The sequence below is a fragment of the Neovison vison genome, chromosome 4 (genome assembly GCF_020171115.1).
Source record: "Neovison vison isolate M4711 chromosome 4, ASM_NN_V1, whole genome shotgun sequence".
In the NCBI taxonomy this organism is placed as follows: Eukaryota; Metazoa; Chordata; class Mammalia; order Carnivora; family Mustelidae; genus Neogale; species Neogale vison.
Genome location: NC_058094.1, coordinates 46,174,021 through 46,200,503, shown reverse-complemented (window position 1 = coordinate 46,200,503; position 26,483 = coordinate 46,174,021). Strand labels below are relative to the sequence as shown.

General features: G+C 34.9%; 1 protein-coding gene across 1 annotated transcript in view; it reads left to right on the top strand.

Moving 5' to 3' along the window:
• The window catches only part of RIPK2 (receptor interacting serine/threonine kinase 2), a 31,251-nt gene extending 6,848 nt beyond the window's left edge, over positions 1–24,403 (top strand). Inside the window, exons 4-11 of the mRNA XM_044245358.1 lie at positions 7,399–7,556; positions 8,442–8,491; positions 9,329–9,490; positions 15,004–15,089; positions 19,997–20,086; positions 20,955–21,048; positions 22,662–22,817; positions 23,588–24,403. Of these exons, the coding sequence (XP_044101293.1) occupies positions 7,399–7,556; positions 8,442–8,491; positions 9,329–9,490; positions 15,004–15,089; positions 19,997–20,086; positions 20,955–21,048; positions 22,662–22,817; positions 23,588–23,925 (1,134 nt within the window). The 3' untranslated portion in view covers positions 23,926–24,403. The remainder of the gene's footprint in view (positions 1–7,398; positions 7,557–8,441; positions 8,492–9,328; positions 9,491–15,003; positions 15,090–19,996; positions 20,087–20,954; positions 21,049–22,661; positions 22,818–23,587) is intronic.
• The last annotated feature ends 2,080 nt before the right edge of the window (positions 24,404–26,483 follow it).

Here is a 26,483-nt window from a genome sequence, read left to right as displayed (position 1 = left end):
CAGAGATAGATAGAATTATGGTACAAAATACAAAGTCATTATGTCCTTAACTGAAATTATCAAATAAGCCTTTTTTTTCTTTTGATTTTGCAGTTACTATAGATTCATAGGAAGTTGTAGAGATAATACACAAGAAGGTTCATGAGCCTGTTGCTCAGTTTCTACCAGTAATTACATCACACGTACAATTTCAATTACACGTACAATTACAATCACACAGTACAATTTCAAGTCCAGGAATTTGACATTGGTACAATGCATGTATATAGTTTCTGTGTTGCTTTAGCACATATGTGACCATCACAGCAAGCAAGATACAGCACTACTCTATCATCATAAATACATAACTTATACTACCCCTTTATATTCACACTCATCTCCTCCCTTTCCACTATCCCTAACCAAAGACAACCACGGATCTGTTCTCCATCTTTTTGATTCTGTCATTTGGAAAATGCTGTATAAGTGGAATCATACCATGTATGTGGTATTTTGAGATTAGCATTATCTACTTAGCATAATACCTTTGAGATCCACCCAAGTTGTTGCTTATATCAATAGTGGTTCTTTTTTATTGGTAAATGGTATTTCATGGTATGTGTATACCAAAATTGTTTAATCATTGACCAACTGAAAGGTATTTGTATTTTTTTCCCAGTCTTTGGCAGTTACAATAAAACTCCTACAGGCAGTCCCATGCAGCTTCTTGAATGAATATAAGTTTTTGTTCCATTAGCTAAATGTCCAAGAGTGCAATTGCTGGATGAGGGTTTGTTTAGCTTTTTAGGAAACTGCCAAACTATTTTTGAGGGGCTATACCTTTGTACGTCCTACCAGCAATGTATGATTGACCTGTCTTTTCCATATCCTGACCAGCATTTGGTATTGTCACATTTTTTTTATTTTAGCACTGTAATAGGTATATAGTGATAGCTCATCAAAGTCTTAATTCCATTACCTAATGGCTAATGATGTTGAACACTTTCTCATTTGCTACCTATATATCCTTTTCAGTGAAATGTCTCTTCATGTCTTAAGCCCATTTCCTAATTGGACCCTTTGGATTTTTATTATTGGGTTTTTAGGGTTCTTTAAAATTCTTAGATATGAGTTCTTCATCAGATATGTAGTTCACAAATATTTTTTACCCTTTGGTGGTTTGTTCTTTTCATCCTTTCAAAGGGATCTTTCACAAAGAAAAGTTTTAATTTTGATGAAATGCAATTTATCAGGTTTTTTTTTCCTTTATGGTGATTCTTGGCTGTCATGTCTAAGTAGCCTTCATCAAGCCATAGGCATTGAAGATTTTCTTCTGTGTTATCTTCTAAACGTTTTAGATTTTTATGTTTTACATTTAAATCTAGGATCCACTTTGAATTAACTTTTGTAGAAAGCATAAGATTTAGGTGCCTAAAGGCACCAGATGTAGTAGTGATTTCATAGTTTACCCTGTATCTAACTGACGACAGCAAATAAAAAGTAGTTGCTAAGTAACTAATACTAAATGTAACTCACTTTATTTTTATGTTATTTTTCTATACTTCTTATAATAATATGTGTAATTGGAGATTACTGTAAATGTCAAAAAATGTTCAAAGAAAAAATAACAGGGAAGTTAGAATAATAGAAAAATTAATACAAAAAATGTGAGAAAAGTTAAATAAAAAAAAAAACACCTCTGTTAAAGGCACTTCATCTCCCTAGAATAAAATGGGAGGGGAAAGGGAAAAAAGCAAGCTGCCATCTCAATAATACTAAAAAAAGAAACTAATCAATGTATTATATCACCTATAACCACATAGGTGGAAGTGCCTTAATGGTCACTAAGTCCCTGGATGCTCACTGTAATAGTCCCTTGTCTCCCAAGGCAGTTGGTCTATGACAGGGGAGTCTTAATATCCATACTTAAATTATTGTGACATTTTCTTATATGATCAATTGAAACGCCTTCCCTTTGTTTTCATCCATGGGTCCTAGTTCTATTCTTTGTGATAAACTGAATAAGTCCAATTCTACTTCCCATATGACGGTCCTGTCAGTGTTTGCAGATGGCTATAATCTCCCTGTCCCTCACATACACTTGTGTTTTGTCCTTCTCTCTCTCTTGAACATCCTTAGTTCTTCAGCCAGTTTCCTTATTACATTGGTTTTAATCGCAGGTGCTATCCAGATGCTTTAGTGTTAAACCTCTGTTCAATTTTTATCCTCACAAAGAAAAAAAAATACTCCTAATATGACCTTATGAATATAGACTTGAATGGAAGTGTCATTTCCCTGGTCCCTAAGCACTTTCATACTTAATGATTCATTGGCTTGGGGGGGGTGGTGATCATATCACAACATTTAAATTAGGCTTAGCATCAACAAACCCTGAGAGGTTCTTTTATTCAGGTATTATTACTTAAGCCACATCTCCTTATCATGTACTTTGCAGAATACTTTTTGAACATGATCAGATATTATTTTGTTAGATTTGAGTGATCACTTCAGCCTCTTAAGATCTTTTTCAGAATTATTTCTGTAGATCAAGGTTTTAACTTGTCTCCCAGCTTTGTGTCATCCTTAGATTTAATTAGCTAGTTTTTGTATCTTTAAGTCATGATTAAATATTAACCAGTACTAGGATCAGAGCCACATAACATGGTGCTTAGAACCTCCCTCCAGGTCAATATCAATCCTTAATTAGTACTTTTGGAGAATAATCACTAATTTTGTGTGGAATACTTATGAAAAAACTGTTATACTGCCCATATTTCTCCATTTTGTTCTTAAGAATATCATCAGAAAAAAGAAAAAAATGTAATCAGGAGAACTTGCTTGACTACTTTTCCAGTTCTCCTCCTGGCTTATTCCCTCATCTTCAGAGTGGATTTCTCTGATGACCCACCCAGTTCCTCTGTGTCTTTGTACCTTGATTTATGCTTCTTCATATTAGTTTTCACCATCCATCATAATATTTTTATTAATGTGTTTATTGACTCTATCCCCCAATTAAAATATAAACTCCATGAAGACTGAAATTTAGTCTATTTTATTAACTGACACCTGCTCAGCACATGCCATACTGAAGCATTAACCAAGTATTTGTTGAATAAACAAATGAGTGAATTCCATATCTTCTATATATACCAGATAGGCCTGATAATGTAATAGTCAAGCATATTATTATAAAATAACAAAGTGTTTTATAATATGCAAACTGTTTTAACATTTAATTTTTGACAGTATTACTACTGTCAAAAAAGGAAATAAAATTGGTCATAATTGTAGTCAGTAAATATTTATGGAGCAGCCATGACATTGTGCCAAGCTCTTGAGATATAGCACATGAGACCTGAAATTGACCACTGGTCTGGTATTATTTGTTTTTCATGAATTCTTGCTGGCATCCCTTATATTAAATTTTCTAAATTTTTTAAGTAGGGATTAAAAGTGTCTACCAATAGTATTTACCAATAAGTAGATAGGCAAAATCAACATTTTTTTTCCTTTTTGGAAGTCGAAATGGCATTTACTCTTCTTTTTTTTTTTTTTAAAGATTTTATTTATTTATTTGACAGAGAGAGAGATCACAAGTAGGCAGAGAGGCAGGCAGAGAGAGAGAGAGAGAGGAGGAGGAAGCAGGCTCCCTGCTGAGCAGAGAGCCCGATGTGGGACTCGATCCCAGGACCCTGAGATCATGACCTGAGCCGAAGGCAGCGGCTTAACCCACTGAGCCACCCAGGCGCCTGGCATTTACTCTTCTCATATCCCATAGTGCCCTTCCATTCTGTCCCACAAAGAACACTAATAGCACCATGGAGGTATTGCCAAGCATTCTCAATAACCTGAAATATATATAAAATAACCTCTGAGATTTGCACTTTTTAAACCTTTCAGTGTCCTTGGACTTTACTTTCTTCATCTCAGTCTGGAAGCTATAGTTAACAGAGTAAACAGAGGCAAAGTAATGGGTAATGATCCCTACTTTCTTCTTTTCACTGACCAACAAGGTATCCTTGGTCTTTGATATGAACAGAATTTAGAATAGTTTGACTTTGTTTAGTTTTTGTAATTTTTATTAATTTTCATATATACAGAGCTGTGACCTTTCTAATACTATTCTTATAAATTAGCAACATTCCTTTACATGCATCCTATGTGTCTCTACTTTTTACTATAATTTATAAATGTCCCTTTAAAGTCAAAGTTTATCACCAACCATGAAAAAGTAATGGTTATTTAATCTACCTATCTTCTTGGAAAGGCCTTTAAATGAAGTGCAGAATATCTTTAAAAATACTTAATGTGGGGCTCCTGGGTTAAAGCCTCTGCCTTGGGCTCAGGTCATGATCCTCTGGTCCTGGGATCGAGCCCCGAGTCGGGCTCCCTGCTCAGCGAGAAGCCTGCTTCCCCTCTCTCTCTACCTGCCTCTCTGCCTACGTGTGATCTCTGTCTGTCAAATAAATAAATAAAATCTTTAAAAAAATTAAAAAATAAAAATAAATAAAAAGACTTAACAAAATTAAATGGAAGTTTATATCTTGCTACCATTTTCTGAAATAAGTTTTCTCACTGGAATGCTGAAGCATAGTATGCAGAAGCATAGTATCTGAAAGAAAAATATTTACTCGATTAAGGTCAACTGAGATTTTTCTACTTTAAAAAGAATACATTCAGTTTGGTTATCTATCAAGTGTCCTTTAGTGCACCTTAGATACCAATGAACTAGTGATAGGCTTTTTTGGAATGAAAATATTTATATGTGCCATATTCACTTTCTCTGCTATTTTCAGGCCAGTGTGGGAACCAGAATACTTCAGGTTTATTCTTCATAACTTCTTACGTGATAACTTTATAGTTTTGTAGATAAGGATAGTATATATAAATGAAAATAGCTATTCTAATAGGGTGAGAGGATCATGGATGATTTTTATGAGTAGTGTGTTTTAATTTCCTCTGATTTTATAAAATCATCTTTTTAGTTAAAAAGAAAACCCTTAGCTTCAAAATGCATGTTAAGATCTTGTGTAGAATGGGAAAAATTCTTATTCTCTGTCTTCATGGCTGAATGATAAATTTATCAAGACCTTCAAGAAATCATGGAATTCTTTTTCCTTCCCTCACTTTATCCACTTTTATCCTTCTGTTGAAGATCCAGATTTAATAAGTCATGCCTTTTATAATGGTATTATTTATAACAGAGAAAGGGGAGAAATAGGGGCACCTGTGTGGCTCAGTGGGTTAAAGCCTCTGCCTTCAGCTCAGGCCATGATCCCCTGGGTCCTGGTATCAAGCCCCACATCTGGCTCTGCTCAGCGGAGAGCCTGCTTCCCCCTCTCTCTTTGCCTGCCTCTCTGCCTACTTGTGATCTCTGTCAGATAAATAAATAAAATCTTCAAAAAAAAAGAAAAAGAAGAAGAAAGGGGAGAAATAAAGTACCATGTGAAAACCAAACAACAAAATCAGCTCATAGATTTCTGATTAAGGTTTTTAGGTCAGGTTTGAAAATAAAGATGGAGTTGTTGGTGAAGGAGCACATAAGGAAACAAGCTCAGGAGCACATTTTCTACAATACTGTATTTAAACCAACATTTAGCCCAGGAATTTGCAAATTATGGTTCAGGTATAAGGTGAGACCACATCTCAGTTTTTTTTTTTTTTTTTAGCATTTTTCACTTGTGGCATAAAAATAAACTCTACTTATCATAATAATACTATTCTAGTAAATGTGCAGTTAGAGTGCTGGTTTTTGGTTTTAGAGGGTAGGTGGGAAGAACAGATAGTATTGAATAAGAGCAACTTGTATACAAAACATTAATAATATTAACACATATAGATCACTTATTATGTGATAATGTTCTGAATGTTTTGCTTAGAATCAGTCATTTAATTTTCTCACTGCAACCCTGCAATATAGACACTGTTATTATCCCCAGTTTGCAGGTGGGTGATCACACAGAGACACAGAAAAATTTAAAACTTCCTCAAGTTCACACACAGTTAATTAAGTGGCAGAATTGGAATATAAATAAAATACAACTTTAGGCTCTACAACCTGTGTTCTTAGCCATGTTGCATATTGCCTTTGAGAATCCAGCTTAGCTTTTCAAGTATTGGCACCATGTTTTCTCTTGGTCTTTTCTAATTTTTCTTAGACTTACCCTTTTATTTTAATAATATATAGAAAAAGTATATAGTCTGTCCCCTCCCTTAGAATAATACTTTTTAATATCAAATTCATCTAAACACTAAACAAATTTTCTCCTATTAAAACTAGTAAAGGGCGCCTGGGTGGCTCAGTGGGTTAAGCCGCTGCCTTCGGCTCAGGTCATGATCTCAGGATCCTGGGATGGAGTCCTGCATCGGGCTCTCTGCTCAGCAGGGAGCCTGCTTCCTCCTCTCTCTCTGCCTGACTCTCTGCCTACTTGTAATCTCTCTCTGTCAAATAAATAAATAAAATCTTTAAAAAAAAAAAAAAAACTAGTAAAAATATGAGTTAAATAATTGAAACACAAATGGTGTGCTAAATAGAGTTCATTTCCCTCTGCTGACTCTAACTTATGCAGTGTGAAGATCGAAGTAATTTAAATTAAATCTTTTTAATTTAAAGATTTACTACACCCTTTTGTCCATTAAATACTATTTCTGTTCTTATATGTTGTCTTCCATTTTTTAAAAAATAAGGAACCTTTTATATAGGGAGTTATAAGATGTTGTGTAACATCTACACAAAATTTACAAGTGAAGCAAAACTGTAAGTGATATATCAAAACTATAGAATGTCACCAATAATTCTTAGGCATTCCTTATCATGGACTTAAATATGCTTTATATGCTAAATAAACAATAGATATGATTCTTTTAGTGGTAGGCATAAATCATATAATAATGACCTGTACTATATTGGAATTTTACTTGCTTCAGAATTTAAGGTTGCTATTTTTAGGGCATTGAAATAAGAACATATAAACCTGAAGTTGCAAGCAATGCCCAATTGCAATCATATTGGATACCAGTAGTTTCGCACTTCTGTGGGGTGTAGGAGAATTTTGAAAGCACATGCTGTAAAACTACTTAGCTTAAAAAGTAATGTTTGACATATATGCTCATTCAGAATTTAAGACAAAAAATACTCCGGTATAATTTTTCAAAACTTGGTCTCCATTTTAAAATTTGTGACATTATGCTGAACTTCAAGTCAGTATGTGTTGCTTCAAGAGTTATTGGGTTCAGTACTCTAAAGTTTAATGTATTAAGAAACTGATAGAATATGTAGAAATTAAATATTTATATAGAACATTTCCTGTGGTCTCATACCTAAATATAATGAATATAAACAAAGACAGTTCTTGGTTGTTGTTTTTTTTTTTTAAGAAAAAATTTTAAAATTCAATTATTTACTCTTTTCCCTTACAGATTGCAGATTTTGGTTTATCAAAATGGCGTATGATGTCCCTCTCACAATCACGGACTAGTAAATCTTCACCAGAAGGAGGGACAATTATCTATATGCCACCTGAGAACTATGAACCTGGACAAAAATCAAGAGCCAGCGTCAAGCATGATATCTATAGGTATGATGTGTTACTTTTGCTCAGAGTTAACCTTGTCTAAAAACAAGATTAATTAGAATTTTGAAGCTTCATTTTATTTTCTTTTAAATTTTATTTATTTGAGATCGAGCACAAGTGGGAGGAGAGGCAGAGGGAGAAGGATAAGCAGAGTCCCCACTGAACAGGGAGTTGGATGTGGGGTTCCATCCCAGGACCCTGGGATCATGACCTGTGCTGCAAGCAGATGCTTAACTGACTGAGCCACCCAGGTGCCCCAAAGCTACATTTTAATGTATAATTTTTAGTCTTCTCTCATAAGTGTGGTAAAATAAAGTAGAGACCACAGTGGTTAATATTTTTCAAATTAAAGATGCCTTGCTTTAAGCCACTGCTACATCCTTGTAAAAATTTGAAGCATATCTTACTGTCCTGTCAATTTATAATATAGGACTAAAAGGTTTTTATCTTATGTGACATTGTTGGAGGAGGAAGGAAAATAATGTAGTTAACATTTAACAATACCAAAGGGGACAATACTTAGACCAAAAAAGAAGTTAACAGAATAGGGGCTACATCTTTTTTATTGCTCTTTGTTTTGTATGAATCATAGAATCATGTAATTAGAGGTCATTAAGAATCATCCACAACAAGTTATCCTTGCCTATAACTTCAAATTTTTATTACAGTAATTTGCTAATTTTTCAAATTGAATTAATTCCCTTTCAGAACAAAATTATATATATACATTCATCATTTTGTCTATGGTGATTCTTTATATAGCATTTTGCTGCCTTATTACTTGCAAAAATGATATCTCCACAGTCAGCTTTTAAAATCAGTGCTCTTTTAGTTTATTATGTATAGTTAGTTTATACTGTCCTGTATGTATATTTTTATCTTAAACAGCTTTGCAGTGATCATGTGGGAAGTCTTATCCAGAAAACAGCCTTTTGAAGGTAAATTTACTTTCACTTCCTTATTCTAGATGATACCATGTTGGTAGGCCATATCCAGAACTACCTAAATAAAGTCCATCTTGTTTTAAAAATGCCTACCGTGCATTATGTGGAAAACACACTATAAAAACATAACAATTTATCAATTCTGAATCCACTGTATATTGGAAACTGTACTAGAATAAGGGTTAGAAAAATATAGATTCTAATTCTTGTTCTGACAGTAATTAGCACTGTGATCAAGCCACTAAATCTCTTGAGTCTTTATTTCTTTTTTATTTGCAAAATGAAAATTTTAAATTTTTCTTAGATTCATTCCAGCTATAAAACTCTTTATTTGAAAATTTAATCTGTTTCTTCTATAACAAACAATGAAGGATAATTTTTAAGTTCTCTGATAACACTGTCCATTTCTTTATTTTGAGGATTATATAAGTCAGCTTGCTGTGTAATAACCTCAGAAGCTCAGTAGCTTACAAAATAAACATGTGTTTCTCATTCACATTAGATGTGAGTGGTCATTCTTGGCTGTGCTGGGTTCCACTCAGTTCTGCTGAGCTGTGCTCTATTCATGTTTCACTGGCCAAATCAGATACATGATCAAGCTTAAAATTAATGAGGTGAGGTGAGGCTATAAACTCCACCACAGGAGGCATACAAGTCTGCTGGGTTGTATATGTGTATATATATGTCTTTAACAAAAAGGGGGGGGGAGTAATGCATTATTCCTAAGATTTTAAGTTTCCCTCATTTTCATTTGGTTGACTTTAGAATGTATTTAAATAATGTATTAAATCGTAATTATTTCTAATGAATGAAATATATTTGTTTTGACAGAAGTCACCAATCCTTTGCAGATCATGTATAGTGTATCACAAGGACATCGACCTAACACTAATGAAGAAAATTTGCCACTTGATATACCTCATCGAACACTTATGATCTCTCTAATAGAAAGTGGATGGGCACAAAATCCAGATGAAAGACCATCTTTCTTAAGTGAGTGTACAGTTTTAGTCTGGACCTTTAGAATGACACAAAAAAAGTGAATATACTGTGAATAAAATAGTCCTTGAAAAATTACACAAGTTAGATGGCAAGCTTAAAGTTTTTTTTTTTTTAATTAAGTTCCTGTTTTTATTTTATGAGATGAGATTGGAGAGATAAGGAGGGGCTGTTGGCGATCATAAAAAGGTTAGAAATTTATTCCAAGTATAGTGGAACATCATTAAAGTGTATTTCTATGGAAATGACATCTAATTTGTTTTGGAGAAATCAATCTTGTTGCTGTGTGGAAAATTGACTGGAGAAGGATAGGAGTGGAAGCAAAGAGACCACCTAGGAGACTCTAGCAAATGTTTACTAATTAAGGTGGTAATCTGAGATAGAAAAATTAGATAGAATTAAGATCTATTTCAGAGGTAGAACAGATCATCATCTAAATGTAAACACAGGAGAAAGTTTTTAAGACCTTTTGTTAATCAAAGAGCTCTTATATATGACATCAAAAACAAGATCCATTAAAAAAATGGCAATTGAGCTTTGAAAAAACTGAAAATTTTTGCACTTCAAAAGATTCTATGAAGAAAAAGTGAAAAGATAAGCCACAAACTGGGGAATTACCTAACTAAAAAAGCAATGAAATGTACATTTTATTCAAAATTTGTGTCCAATCCTCATTAGTTCTATATTTAAAAAATCAAAAGGTGCTTATAATGGATTCACATTTTATTTCTTCTTTCTCAGAGCTATGTGGGAGGGTATATATCTCCTTTGTACCTAGTGCCACTTCCAAATATTCATTTCTTTTCCATTCTCTAAAAATTCTAGCTTCCCTGAAGATCATATTATTGGGCCATACTTACTTTTCTACAGACTTCCAGATTTTTCCCTATTGTTTTTTTTTCTTTTCTTTTTTTAATTGACATTTAATGTATTATTTGTTTCAGGGGTACAGGCCTGTGATTCATCAGTCCTACACAATTCACAGCGCTCACCATAGCACATACCCTCCCCAATTCCATCCCCCAGCCACCCCATCCCTCCCACACCCCTCCCCTCTAGCAACCCTCAGTTTGTTTCCTGAGATTAAGAATCTCTTATGGTTTGTCTCCCTCTTTCGTCTTGTTTCATTTTTCCCTTCCTTCCCCTATGATCTTCTGTCTTGTTTCTCAGATTGCTCATATCAGTGAGATCATATGATAATTGTCTTTCTCTAATTGACTTATTTCACTTAGCATAATACCCTCTAGTTCCATCCACATCATTGCAAGATTTCGGGGGTTTTGATGGCTGCATAGTATTCCATTGTATATATATACCACATTTTCTTTATCCATTCATCTGTTGATGGACATCTAGGTTCTTTCCTTAGTTTGGCTATTGTGGACATTGCTGCTATAAGCATTCAGGTGCACAACACCCTTCGGATAATTACATTTGTATCTTTAGGGTGAATACCCAGTAGTACAATTGCTGGGTTGTAGGGTAACTCCATTTTCAACTTTTTGAGGAGCCTCCATAGTGTTTTTCAGAGGGGCTGCACCAGCTTGCATTCTCACCAACAGTGTAGGAGGGTTCCCTTTCTCTACATCCTCGCCAACACCTGACATTTCCTGACTGGTTAATTTTAGCCATTCTGACTGGTGTGAGGTGGTATCTCACTGTGGTTTTGATTAAGACTTTGACTTTTGGCTTTCTGACTTTACACTGCTTTGACCACTAAAAACTTAAAAGAAGCCTTCTGCAGATCACAGAGCTCTCTGTCTGTATATGACTCCCCTCTCTGATACTGCCCTATGAACTCTGTCTGCCTTGGTCTACCCAGACTCCCAGCCCCATCTCTTCAGTTAAGTTTCCACTCACTTGAGAAGTGAGGCTCCACCTCACTTTCCTCTTAAGCTGCAGCTAGAAACTCTCAACACAGTAAGTGTGGGCAGTCATAGGGCTCACCTGATTTGTTTCCCATCTCTCAGTGATCATTGTCCTTTGTTGCCTGGTATCTTGTATTTCGAAGACCACTGTTTCATGTATTTTGTCTGACTTTTTTGGTTGTTTTAGGCAGAGTGGCAAATCAAACCCTGTTGCTACATCTTGGCCAGAAGTGGGAGTTATTTATTGGTTTCTCTTTAAACTAATGGCCATGGTGCCTAGGTGGCTCAGTGGGTTAAGCATTAAGTATCTGCCTTTGGCTCAGGTCATGATCCAGAGTCCTGTGATCAAGCCTGGTGCACACAGACTCCCTGATCAGTGGGGAGTCTACTTCTCCCTCTGGCCCTCCCCGTAATCCTGTATGTTCTATCAAATAAATAAAAACTTTAAAATAAATAAATAAATAATGGCCAGAACTGGACACTAAACACTACTTAGCAATTCTGTTATGCTTCTCAAATGTATGTACTATTCCATTTTTATATATCAGCTGTTCTGAAGGTATGGTTTAAGGACCTCGGGGGGGTTGATCCCTGTGACTTCAGAAGAATTCACAAAATCAAAAACTCTTCAAAATAATAAATAGTAAGATTATTTTTTAAATTCTCATTCTCTCATGAGTCTGTAGTGGATTTTTCCAAAGACTAAATGAGGTATAATGGTTTCATTGCTTCAACAAATAATGGAATGTGTTCTCATGTATTCTGATGTTTTAAATTTTTCTCAGTTTTTTTTTTTTTTTTAAAGATTTTATTTATTTATTTGACAGAGAGAGATCACAAGTAGGCAGAGAGGCAGGCAGAAAGAGAGAGAGGAGGAAGCAGGCTCCCTGCCGAGCAGAGAGCCCGATGCGGGACTCGATCCCAGGACCCTGAGATCATGACCTGAGCCGAAGGCAGTGGCTTAACCCACTGAGCCACCCAGGCGCCCCTAAATTTTTCTCAGTTTTAATTTGTAATATAGTGTCAGTAGATATGACACACACATACCAAAGCTATTTGGGATAGTCAGTAATTTCAGAAAAGCCTGAGACCTAAAAGTTTGAGAATTGCTTCCTTGTTTCAGTGATTATCTTGTACTATTGTAGGAGATACCTAAGGCCCATTCTTTATGGTCCCAAAGTAAAGATGAAATTCCATTTCAGTCCCTGAGTAGGAAAGTATAGGAAGAACATTTTCAGCTTCTATGTGCCTTCAGCACTCTTCCTCAGACCTACCTCATTTGTTAATTTTGGAGAAAAACTGAGCATGCTTCTCTGGTCCCCCTTCTCAGTTTTTTCCTTCTTTTAGAAATCAGCCTGTCTAAAAGGATGCATATTTTCTGCTCTCCCATGTGGAAGTAGATGAGGCCTGTGGCTGAGTAAAGCTGTGAACTCTTTCCAAGCCAATTGGCTACAGATCTAATGGTAAATTAACATTATCATTATCAGTAATAAATGTTGGTACTTTGATCATTATTTATCATTATTCGTGGCTTTTGATAGATTCTAAGCTTAGGAAAAGAAGACAGGGGTAATAACTTACCCTCCCTTCTTAAACCTGCTGCACCTTACGCTTAATCTTTCCTTTGAGCTGATCACTGTTTTCACACTACATTAAGAAAATAGAAACCGTGAGAGAGTACTGCTATCTCATAGATCCACCACCAGATCTATAATCTTAGTTGTACTTGTAATCATCTTTCCTGCCTTATCTCATTTACAGGGGAAAAAATTGTCCATATATTTACATAAATGTAAACATACTACTTGTGCTCTGAATCCCATTCCCAAACCCTCTCCAGCTTCTGTTCCTTTGTATTTCTCTACGCTTATAGTACCAGTCTCAGCCTGTCTACTGGATTATTCAGCTATCATACAGATGTATTCCATTATTATCCCCTATCTTTACATGGGGCAGTGGGGAGAGACATGACTTCATATGTTGACTTCAGGTTCCACCTCATTTTTAAGCTCCCATTCAAATCTAAACACCCTATAGGAATTGTCCATACTTTTTGTCTCTGCTGCTTTCCCTCTAATTCAGGTTTTAACAAACTTTTATCAGTCTTCTGTTCTCATATCTCCACTAAAGCTAAATTGTTGGGATTACCAAGGATGGCAATATTCCTATACTCTCCTTCTTGGGGACTGAAATGGAATTTCATCTTTACTTTGGGACCATAAAGAATGGGCCTCCTTATCTTACTTGGCTTCTCAAAAGAATAGACATGACTAATGATTCCTTCCTTGAAATTTTCTTTCTGGTGGCTTCAAGATACAAGAGGCTACACGATTTAGTATTCTCTCTTCCTCAATCTCTTTCTCTTCCTCTACTCAATTTTGAACTGTTGGAGTGCATTAGAGCTCTAACATGGACCTTTTACTCTCTGTATCCTATCTTTATTCACCCCCTAGATAATCCAGTCCAGACTATGGCTTTATATATCATCCATATGTTAGTCATGCTCATTTTTATATATGGAACCCTGATCTCTCCTTGCAGCAGTTAAGTTCATAGATTATTATAGTAGTTGTAGTAGTAATTATGATTATTTCTATTTGTTGACTATTATGAATGCTGCTGCTCTGGCTATTCATATGCAAGTCTTTGTGTGAACATGTTTTCATTTCTCTCAGATTGCTACCAATGAGTTGAATTGCTGGTTTGTATGCTAAATTTACCTTTTTTTTTTTAATTATACCAATTTTTTTTTTAAGATTTTACTTATTTACTTGACAGAGAGAGAGAGAGATCACAGGTAGGCAGAGAGGCAGGCAGAGAGAGGGGGGAAGCAGGCTCCCTGCTGAGCAGAGAGCCCTATGCAGGGCTCGATCCCAGGACCCTGAGATCATGACCTGAGCTGAAGGCAGAGGCTTAACCCTCTAAGCCACCCAGGCGCCCTTATCTTTCATTTTTGAGAAACTCTCAAATGTTTTCCAAAATGGCTACATCATATTACATTCCCATTCTTAAATTTGGTTGTCTAATTATTCTTTATATATTCTAGATATAAGTCCTTTAGCAGATACATGATATGAAAAGTATCCTCACAGTCTGGGGCTTGTCTTTTCATTTTTCTTGGTAGCAGCTTTTTGAAGTGTAAGAGTTTTCAGTTTTTTTGAAGTGCATTTTCAAACTTCTTTGTGGATCCTGTTTTTCATGTCATATCTAAAAATTCTTTGCCTAACCCAAGGCCATGAATATTTTCTCCTATATTTACATTTCAGTGATGATCCATTTCAAGTTAATTCAATGTATTGTGTTAGGTAAGAGTCTAAGTTTGTCTTTTTTTATTGGATCCCTAGCTGTCCTAGCACAATTTGTTGAAAAGATGATCCTTTTCCTATTGAATTGCCTTAGCAACTTCTTTCAAAAAGTAATTGACCATAACTATAAGGGTTTATTTTTAGACTCTCAAGTGTATTCCATGATGTATATTTCTATTTTTATTCATATAATAAAGGCTCCTAAGAGGGTTGAATGTCATCAGTTTGGGGAAAAATTGACCAAGGGCCTTATCAGGGAACTATTAGCACTTATATTTTGCAATTTAATGATTAGAGTGATCCAAACTCAAAGAACTATTTTTTTCTTATTTAGAATGTTTAATAGAACTTGAACCAGTTCTGAGGACATTTGAAGAGATAACTTTTCTTGAAGCTGTTATTCAACTAAAGAAAACAAAGGTAAATTGCTAACTGAATTAGTAGAAATTGAATTTAAAACAATCGTTTTTATTCATGGAGATTTTCGGCATAGTTTAATTTAGTTTTTATCTAAATATTTTTATATATTTATCTAAATATTTTTCACACATACAGAGTGATAGAGCTTAAAAGAGACTATGAATACTATTTTCTCTGTCACCAAAGAGATTTTCCATTTCATTCCAATGGCCACTTCTAGATTTCAGAGGCATTTCCAGAACTGCCATATGTTAAATATAAGTTTAAAATGTGTAATGAATGCCCGTTATGTATGATGAATGCCCTAAATCACTAGGGTTTTTTAACCTATATTTCTTAATCTAAAGTTTTTATAGATACAGAGTAACAGAAGTCTGGGTTCTTACACTTCTTTTTATTCAGTGTTCTTGGGGTTTTTTAAGATTTATTGCCAAGTTAAGCTGTCGAATTGTATTAATAATTGAGGCCAAGATGTATAGTTCTAATGCTTTATTTTATTTTGTTTTATTTTCCCACTCAAAAACTCTCTATGTTACAATTAAATCAAAGTAACAGTTCATGTGAATTACTTAGAACAATTGTCTCATTTACTCATTCTGGCTTTTGTAGATTAGAACAATTGAAGGGACCTATTACTGCAAGGTTTTTCTTAATATTATCAAAAATTTGTTTAAAAAGCAACTACTGTCCTTTAGGGACAAAGTAAGCATAGTTGAACACTTGCTGAGTTTCATTAAATTACATCTGAGATATAATAATAAAAATAACCACTGATTAACAAAGCCTTAAGTTGTGAACAAGCATAGTCTACAATTTATGTATCATTAAATGGCATCGATTACATCTTGCAGTGTAATAGATCTTTTGACATGACCGTAGTTTAAAAGGGAAATGCATGAAGAAACAACCACCTTTAGCCAAACTAAAAACTGATGGTGTCAGTATTAGTACCTATTTTTTAAGAACTAGAGAACTGTGCTTTAATTCTTTTGATAACTTTTCACTGCCCTCCCTGCTTCTGAGTAGGTAGTCTTTTCTTGAACATCAATCTCTCCAATTCTTAGTAGCTACAAACTGCTATAATATATATATATATATATATATATATATATATATATATATACACACACACACACATGTATATCTATATGTATACATATAGATATGGTTGTTTTCGTTTTTGTTTTTGTTTTGCTTTATCTTTCAGTTCTCTCTTCTGTCCTTAACAACTATCTCTTCTTCTGCCAAGACAAAGGTGGATAGAAGAATTTGTTTTCTTGGTTATAAAATGGAAGAGAACCATTCCAGTTCCTTTTTTTTTTCCTTTGTCCCCAAAAAACTTTTAACACTAGGATCTATATTTTTTTTATTGTTTTAAAAGATTTTATTTATTTATTTGACAGAGAGAGACAGCGAGAGAGGGAACATAAGCAGGCGGAGTGGCAGAGAGAGAAGCAGGCTTCCCACTGAGCAGGGAGCCTGACATGGGTCTGGATCCCTGGACCCTGGGATCATGACCTGAGCCGAAGGCAGATGCTTAAGGACTGAGTCACCCAGCTGCCCCAGTTTTTTAAATTTTAATTCAATTAATTAACATATAATTTATTATTGGTTTCAGAGGGGCAGGTCAGTGATTCATCAGTCTTATATAATACCCAGGGCTCATTACATCACGTGTCTTCCTTGATGTCCATCATCCAGTTACCCCATCCCCTCACCCCTCTCCCTTCCAGCAACCCTCAGTTGGTTTCCTATAACTAAGAGTCTCTTATGGTTTATTTCCCTCCCTGGTTTCATCTTGTTTTATTTTTATCTCTCTTCCGCCATGGTCTTCTGCCTTGTTTCTCAAATTCCCCCTATCAGTAAAATCATACGATAATTGTCTTTCTCTAATTGACTTATTTTGCTTAACATAATACCTTCTTGTTCTATCCACAACATTGCAAAAAACTAGGATCTATATTTAAAATTGTTAATTTGGGGGCGCCTGGGTGGCTCAGTGGGTTAAGTAAGCCTCTGCCTTCAGCCCAGGTCATAATCTCAGGGTCCTCAGATGGAGCCCTGCATAGGGTTTTCTGCTCAGCAGGCAGCCTGCTTCCCCCTCTCTCTCTGCCTGCTTCTCTGCCTACTTGTGATCTCTCTCTCTATCAAATAAACAAAATCTTTTACTAAATAAATAAATAAAACTTGTTTTTTTAGGAGAAATTTAGGCTGCTTCTTTTTTCTTTTTTTTTGTGGTAGAATTTTATTTTTTTAATGTTATTCTATTATGTTATGTTAGTCACCATACAGTACATCATTAGTTTTCGATGTAGTGTTCCATGATTTATTGATTACGTATAATACCCAGTGCTTTTTAAATAAAATAGTTTAAAGTACATATTTTCAAATATCTGAATAGCATTTAATAATAGCATTGCTAAATTACTAAAAAAAATTTACTTTCTTTGTTGTTCTTAAGTAGCTGTATTGTTTTTACTCAGAATTTTAATCTTTTTTCTATTAAAAAAATTCCGTATCAATTCTGTGAAACTGGTAGGGAAGAATATCCTCTCTATTTATAAATAAGACAGCTGAGGTATAGGAAAGTTACATAACACTCTATACAGCTAGCTAATGGCAGGGCCAGGAGTAGAATACAAATATAATAAGATTTTTCATCAAGAAGTTTCTGGGGGCACCTAACTCTTAATTTTGGCTCAGGTCATGATCTCAGGGTCATGAGATCAAGCCCCACATTGGGCTCTGCACTCATTGCAGAGTCTGCTCCAGGTTCTCTCTCTCTCAAATAAATAAATTTTTAAAAATCTTTTTTTTTTTTTTTTTTTTTTTTGGTAAAAAAGGAGGGGGAAAGAAATTTCCAAAAACCCAGGGCTCCTGGGTGGTTCAGCCAGTTAACCAGTACCTTCAGTTAAGTGTCATCTTCAGCTCGGAGATCATGATCCCAGGGTCCTGAGATGGAAATGGCCTCAGGCCCTCTGCCTAGTAGGGAGCCTGCTTCTCCTCCCTTTACTCTTACTGCCCCTCACCCCTGCTCCTGCTGTCAAATAAATAGATAAAAGCTTTTAAAAAAAAGAAAGGGAGGGGGGATAGAGGGAAGGAGGGAAGAAAGAAGGAATTTCTGAAAACAGATCACCAGTTAGGGTGACTTGTTTTGTTTGAGTTTCCTACATTTTTTTCAGTTCTTTGAACCAGGTCCCATAATTCATGTTCTCACAGATAGCGTTTCCTGTATCTTAAAAAGTAAAACCTGGGGGCACCTGGGTGGCTCAGTGGGTTAAGCCGCTGCCTTCGGCTCAGGTCATGATCCCGGGGTCCTGGGATTGAGTCCCACATGGGGCTCTCTGCTCAGCGGGGGCCCTGCTTCCCTCCCCCTCTCTCTCTCTGCCTGCCTCTCTGTCTACTTGTGATCTCTGTCTGTCAAATAAACAAAATCTTTAAAAAAAAAAAAAAAGTAAAACCTGAAGCAAAAATTTTTCCTTAATCTTCTTTCTAGGGGATGATTTACTAGTTCATAAATAATTTCAGTTATCATAAAATCAGTTAATAAAACGATGTTACTTATTCAAGGATATCGCATTATCAGAAATGTTTCAATAAATTTAAAAGACAGAAAAACTGTATCTAACAGAGACAGATCTGAAGAATAATTCTAAAAGTTCACATAAAAATGTATTTAACAAATGCTTATTGGACAGCTTTGTGCAAAGTACTGTGCTAGGTGGATTATATATACAGATGAGTAGTGGTTTTTTTCTTCTAAAATTCCTTAACCATGTAATGGAGCAGACAGTCATAAGTATGAATAATGGAGGGCTGGGTGTAGCACCCACCAATTTCTAAAGTTCTGTAAACTGGATGACATGTTGGTTTGGAGACAAAAAGTGTACTGACAGGTTTGTTTTTTAAATCACTCACTAGTGATGGCAACTTAATCTGACTGGTTTATAGAGATGGGAGTATATCACTAAATGATTTTAATAGAGGTATAGCATATAAATAAATTATCTGCTTTAATAGCTAGCATTTATTGAATGCTTACTAAGTGATCTTAGGACTTTTTTGTTTATAATTCTCCTTACAGTGGTCCTGAAAAATAGGTATTCTTATCTCCAGTTTACAAATCAGTAAACTGAGAGTAAGTCTTATGCCTAAAATCCAATAGTTAGGTATCCTGGGATTCTAAACCAGACCTGATTGGCTACATGATCCCCATCATTCATAAGGACACTCTGTATCCTTTAGTTTAGCCCTCAGTTTCTTATCTATAAAATGAAATAATACCTGTACTTACCAGCACAGTGCCCAAAATATAGTAAATACTTAAAAATTAGGATAGACACATATACTTACACAAATTGAAATTTATTAAGTACTTAGTTTGTACCAGACACAGTATATTCATTATCTCACTTAATCTCTAAAACAGTCCTGCATTTCCATCTTTTTTTATTTTTTTAAGACTTTATTTATTTATTTGAGAGCAAGAGAGAGAACAGGACCTGGGGGTGGGGGGGTGCCAGAGGAAGAATGAGGAATAGACTGCCAGCTGGGCAGGGAGCTCAATGAAGGGCTCGATCCTAGAACTCTGGGATTGTGACCTGAGCCGAAGGCAGATGCTTAACCAGCTGAGCCACCAGGCATCCCAGTATTAGTCCATCTTTAAAGATAAATTTGTTCAAGGTAACCAATTAATAGGAGGCAGGATTCAAAGTCGATTTCTCTAAAGTTATTACCCCTATTGTATACTGTTTCTACCTTTAGGTTGTATGTTATATCCTCAAATGATTTAGCTTTTCTTTTCATTGATTTTATATAAACATGTAAAGTATGTTAAGCAGGTTGTATTTTACTCACATAATTTCCTAATCACCTCCAACTAAAGGACTTAAATGTATTAATTCCAGTTACAGAGTACTTTGAGCACTATTCACTTATGTGACAAGAAGAAAATGGACTCATCTCTGAACACACCTATAACTCATGGACCACAGGAGGTAAAAAAATTATGTTGACAAACTCAAAATGTGAGAAGAAAATGAAAAATAATTTAGTCTTAATTCCTTCCTTTACATGTGGAAGCTAAAGCCCCGGGAGATTTTAGGATTTATTAGGTGGCCAATAGCAATCTGCATTTCAAAATCCAACACTCCTCTAATTTTCACACCACTGTTCATCTCATTGAATCATACATAGTCCGTGCTCTTTTGTTTGCCATTAACTTTAGTCCCTGTCAATATTTCATATAATGAGTGGTGTTCCAGTGTGGTTCTTAGGCAAATCACTGATTACATTTTTACCATTATATGTATGTCTTCTTACCCAGATGAGAACTAGTTATAGGACTGCTTTGTCCTTCCTCTGAACAATGATTAATGAAAGGAAAATGCCATTTCCATGGCTATCTAAAAAGAAAGATTTCTTTAGTAGCATTCTTTCATATTTAAATTAATAATTTCTTCTAAGAATATATAAGACTTGCTATGTTATATATGTTTCTTTAATTTTGTAAGGTATAAGTTGTAACCATTTTTATTCTTTTTTATAGTAAACCAAAATGAAGAACTATTTAGAAATTGGGGTGCCTGGGTGGCTCAGTGGGTTAAAGCCTCTGTCTTTGGCTCAGGTCATGATCTCAGGGTCCCGGGATCGAGCTCCACATCAGGCCCTCTGCTCGGCAGGGAGCCTGATTCCCGCCCCGCCCTCCGCCTGCCTCTCTGCCTACTTGTGATCTTTGTCAAATAAATAAATAAAATATTTTTTTAAAATACAGAGGAAAAAAAAAAGCTATTTAAAAATTAAGGCTATATAACTTTGTGAATGATTTTCTGTTAACCTAAATCATTTATCTTCTATTTACTTTAGGAATCATGTGGATCCTCTCAGCTCCATGAAAGTAGTGATTCTACTATAGCCTCAAAGTCCCTGACAGCTCCTAAAGAAAATGATTTTTTATCTAGTATGTAAATTTTTCAGCAGCATTGCTTGCAAGTTTTCCCCTTTTTTAAGACTGTATTATGGATAAGCAGTCATGGTTTGTTTGGAACATGTCTTTGATCTGCAGCCATAATTCATTTTTTAAAAGTGTTAGAATCTTAACTTGTGAAAATAGTAGTGGGATGTTCCACAAATACATTAAAATATTGAAGGCATTGTGTTAGACTCTGTGAAAAGATATTTAAAAAAATATCTAAGAGAAGAGAAATGTTTCTAAGTAACCATAGTATAAGATAGAAGTGATATATTGTAGAAGAGATGGATGTAGAGCTATGATAATACACTTGGAAAAGTAACATTTTTTACAAAGCATTTCACAACAACCTTGTGAGGGAGATATTCCTCATTTTACAGATTTTTAAGATCAAGACTTCCTGGATCACATAGTTAGTAGCTGGCAAACCCAAGACTCGAAGCCAGGTCTTTTGATAAATATTTTCATGTCACTCCACTACACCATGTTGTCATCATGAAGAAATTGTTTCTGACTGAAGGTTGGACCTATAGTTATAAAGATGGGCATTCCAGGCAAAAGGAACAACATAGAGGCACAGAAGCAAGAAAACACAGAGAACAGTGAGTAGTTGGGTTTAGCTGGTAAAGAGGATGAATGAAAGGAGATAAAAGGTCAATACCATCACAGATTCTAACACTTGGCTGAACTATTCGGGCTGCTCACTTATGTAGGGAGCAACTGTTGCAAATTGTTTGAGCAAGGGTGTGACATGATAAAAATTTTTTGCTTTAGGAAGATTCATCCTGGCTAGAATATGTAGACTATTTTGGAAGGAAAAGGAGAATAGAGGTAGGAAAACCAATGAGTAGACTGTTAGTCTGTTCCTATAATATACATGAGAGGTTATGAGACCTGATCCTGAGTGCAAGAAGGGAGAAATGATGAGAGAGATGTAATGGAGGACACGCTGAAGGAATGTATAGCATTCTACCTGGAGGAAGAAAGAGGGAAAAAAGGAGCTAAACAAATTGTCAAGCTTGGTGATTGGTGCTATTAACAGAAATAATTGAAATAGGTTTTAGAGTTAGGTGAATAATTAAGTTTTTAATTTTTTTTTTCAAATTTAAGGTGCTTAGCAGCACATGTGAGGTTGATGTCTAGTGAACTGTTGAAAATGTAAGACTAAAGCTCAATGAAGACAGGAAATTTAATTACATAGATTTGGGAAGAGAGGTGACAGTTGAGGCCCTGAGATTGAATAGGATTACCAAGGAAAAGTGTAGAAAGACACATCATAAATAGATTTAGAAGATCATTTAAAGTACAGAAGGAGGAAGAAGACACAGAAGAAATACAGGATTATGTGAAGAAGTAAAATTTCACAATTTATAATATACATAAAACAGACAAGCACAGACAGAAGTATGGTAAAAACGTTCATTATAATGCATTTTTATTCTAAAATATATTGTGGAATTAGATTTATGAACCAGTTTTAATAACAATGAAAATTTAAAGACACTGAATACTCTCCTCTGTGTGATCCAGATGTTGTTATTTTAGCTAATAAGAATAGCTAAGGACTGTTCTACCCCTAATGAAGATACTGTGTTTTATAGGAAAAACTCAAGACTTTTCTACACTGTGTCACTGTCCAGTAAATCACAGTTGCAATAGTAACATTTCTGCGGTTCAGAAGAGGACATTTTGTGATCACAAGACCACCCCAGGCTCTTTAGCAGTGATAACTCCACTCTCAGCTGAGGGAAATTCAGGTAAATATTTAACACTTTGTAAATGATGCTGTTTATCTTGCAACTATATGTTCAGTAGATTTGCCATACAGTAAGTTTTGTTTTTATTTCTTCAACGTGATAAATATATACCTTCTTAAGTAGGAAAGCACTTCCAGTCCTAGAAGAGTTGAGGGCTGACATGCGATAAAAGGTCCACATGGTATTCCATCAACATCTATCTAGGGAGGGAATGTTAAAAGGAGGTATGACTTAATATGTTACTAAAGGTGAAGCTATGTTTATTTAAAAATTATGCAGGTATCCTTTATATTAAAAACTATATTTCTAGGGGCGCCTGGGTGGCTCAGTGAGTTAAGCCGCTGCCTTCGGCTCAGGTCATGATCTCAGGGTCCTGGGATTGAGTCCCGCATCGGGCTCTCTGCTCAGCAGGGAGCCTGCTTCCTCCTCTCTCTCTGCCTGCTTGTGATCTCTCTCTGTCAAATAAATAAATAAAATCTTTAAAAAAAAAAAAACTATATTTCTATACCATAGATTGGGTTTTACCCTTGTGGATTTATAGCATATAAAAAGGATTTTTCTGGGAAGGAAACTGAAGGGAAAAGAAGAGATAACCCAAATATCTGAATGTTTCCTGAATATTACCAGCATCCCCCAAAATACTTGCATTCCATATTGCACAATCATAGAAAATTAAGGGTTTTATTCCTTATTATTTCTTTGTTCATCCAATTTTACTTATAGCTATATATCTGTCCTCAACTGAGTTGTCATGCCTTGCTCTTCTGCAGAGCGATTACAGCCTGGCATAGCCCAACAATGGATCCAGAGTAAAAGGGAAGACATTGTGAGCCAAATGACAGAAGCCTGCCTTAACCAGTCACTAGACGCTCTTCTATCCAGGGACTTGATCATGAAGGAGGACTATGAACTCATTAGTACCAAACCTACAAGGACTTCAAAAGTCAGACAGTTACTGGACACCACTGACATCCAAGGAGAAGAATTTGCCAAAGTTATAGTACAAAAGTTGAAAGATAACAAGCAAATGGGTCTTCAACCTTACCCGGAAATACTTGTGGTTTCTCGATCACAATCTTTACATTTATTTCAAAATAAAAGCTCATAAGTGACTCTTTTTCAAGAAGAAAAATCATTCTATAAAAGGGTATTTTTTATTTCTGTTGCCTTTATCATGTTGTTTTTATAAAATCCACATGAGTGTTAGAAGTTTTAATGAAGTTTCTTCTTCAGGTAAATATTACTCTTCTTCCATGACATTGTAGTATTTTTTTTTAATTAATATATTGGAAAGTCTGCATTTTGCTACAAGAGTTCAGTTGTTTGTCTCTGGTTAATTGAAATTATTTTTTAACTGTAATAATTATATTCTTGTATATAACAATGTCTTAAGGTGTCATGCATTTCTCATGGAAGCCATTTTCATATTTACTTTCTTATGAGTTATTTATTACTTGTCTAAGATGCAGTTGGGCTTTTGGAAATGTAGCCTTTATATTTAAATTAGAGCTAGTGCAGCATTTCTAACCTATACTGCTAGTTCAGATCCTTTCCAAAAGGTTGTTCATTAAACTTTGTTATCCAGATTACATTCTTAAATTTTATTCACTGAATTCTTCTTTAAAAAAAAATGTTTTGAAAGTAAAATCATGCAAAGTATATGAAGAAAAAATTAATCTTTCAATATATATTTCTACCTCATTTCTTACCTCAACTAGCAACCACAGTAACCAAAAGTTAACAGCACAATGTTTATCTTTCTATATCCTTCTTCCTACTCATATGTATACACTCATGTGGGAGAAGGTCTTTCATTAATATTATTATAATACATCATACTACAACCTAATTTTTGCACTCAGTATTGCATCATGTGCAGCCTTCCAGATCATGTATAAATCTAACTCATTCTTTTTAATTGCCGTATAATATCAAGGCTGCTTTTTAAATTTTTTTAATTTGTTCACCAAGTTTAGCCAAAGCAATATAACATGAGTTATTTTTTGCTTAACCGCTTATGTCACTAAATGAAAACTTACAAGGCATAGCTCCTCTTCTGAAAATGTTTATTAGTAATGTCACCAGTAAGTGTGATGCAGAATAAATTCTAAACAAACTTTCAAGAAGCACCAGAAGCACAGTATGAAAAAAGGAGATTGGAGCAATTAAATATTTTATTAAAATTATAAAATAAGTATTTTAATCTTCACTTGGAGCTTGACAGTAACCTTTGGAACCTCATTACCATGTCTCTGAGAAATAATGGAAATTAGTAGGGAAAAATGGAAACCAATTAAGTATATGAGTTATCTATTATATCTCTTATTTTTAAAGTTTTAGAATAAAGATTTAATTTGGGAAATAAGTTGAGAAGTTGGGTTTGTTTTTAGGTAGTACATAGACACAGCACTAAGTAACATTTAAGTCAAATACTCAGGAAGTTCTTTTCAGTTCTTCCTTGAACCTTCTAATTAAGTAAAGGAGAATGTCACAGTTGTGCTGTCATCTTTTAATCCCTCTTGTTAAGAAAAAGAATAGACTTCAGAACGTCAGAAACAATATTTAGCAAGAATTTTATTGTTTTTTAAGTTGTATTTTATTTGAAAATAACCTAAATATGACAAGTGGCACTAATTCTGTATTTATAATGTGTTTTATTTTATAATATTCAAATAAAAAGACAATCAGAAATACTAAATTGTAATATAGGTAGTACATGAGTGTGACAGCAACCATAGAAGTAGTAGAAGGATGACATTAAGATTGTCACTCAAGCAAGAAACCTAATAACCTAGAGTTATTGGGGTTTTTTTAACTGGATAATCTGAAAATGGCATTCTTTTTTTTTTTTTTTTAAGATTTTATTTATTTATTTGACAGAGAGAGATCACAAGCAGGCAGAGAGGCAGGCAGAGAGAGAGAGGAGGAAGCAGGCTCCCTGCTGAGCAGAGAGCCGGATGCGGGACTCGATCCCAGGATCCTGAGATCATGACCTGAGCCGAAGGCAGCGGCTTAACCCACTGAGCCACCCAGGCGCCCCTGAAAATGGCATTCTTTGCAGTGGGGTTTTTTTTTTTAATTCAACAAAGTTTAATTCATAGGAATTTACAGGGTTCAAAATAAACACACAAAAATCAGTCATGTTTCTGTGTACCAGCAGTGGATAATCTGAAAAGGAAATTAACACAATGGTTTAATTTATAGTAGGATCCAAAAGAATGAAATACATAGAATCTTACCCATTAAGTGTAGGCCAGAGAGCAGCTGCATTAGCATCACCTGGAGCTTGTGAGAAATGCAGATTCATGGCCCCTATCTCAAACCTGAATCAAAGGGAGTAAGGTTCAGAAATCTGTTTTAACAAATCATCCAGGCCATTATATATGCTAAAGTTTGAGACTCTTTGTTTTAAAAAATGCAATAGAATTATGCATAAAGTAATTTCCCTCTAGGTTCACACTGTTTTCCTTATGTTCATTTGTTACATTTGTCTTCAGGATGTATAGTTCAGAATTGAGGTTTGATTAGGAAACTTAACTTTTCTTTCTTTTGTACTTACTTGAATTTCCAAAACAATTATGGACATGTTTTACAATTTGGAAAGATTATTTAAACATGATAATCAGATCAGTAGATTGAATCTACCACTCAGCTTTTTAAAGAAGT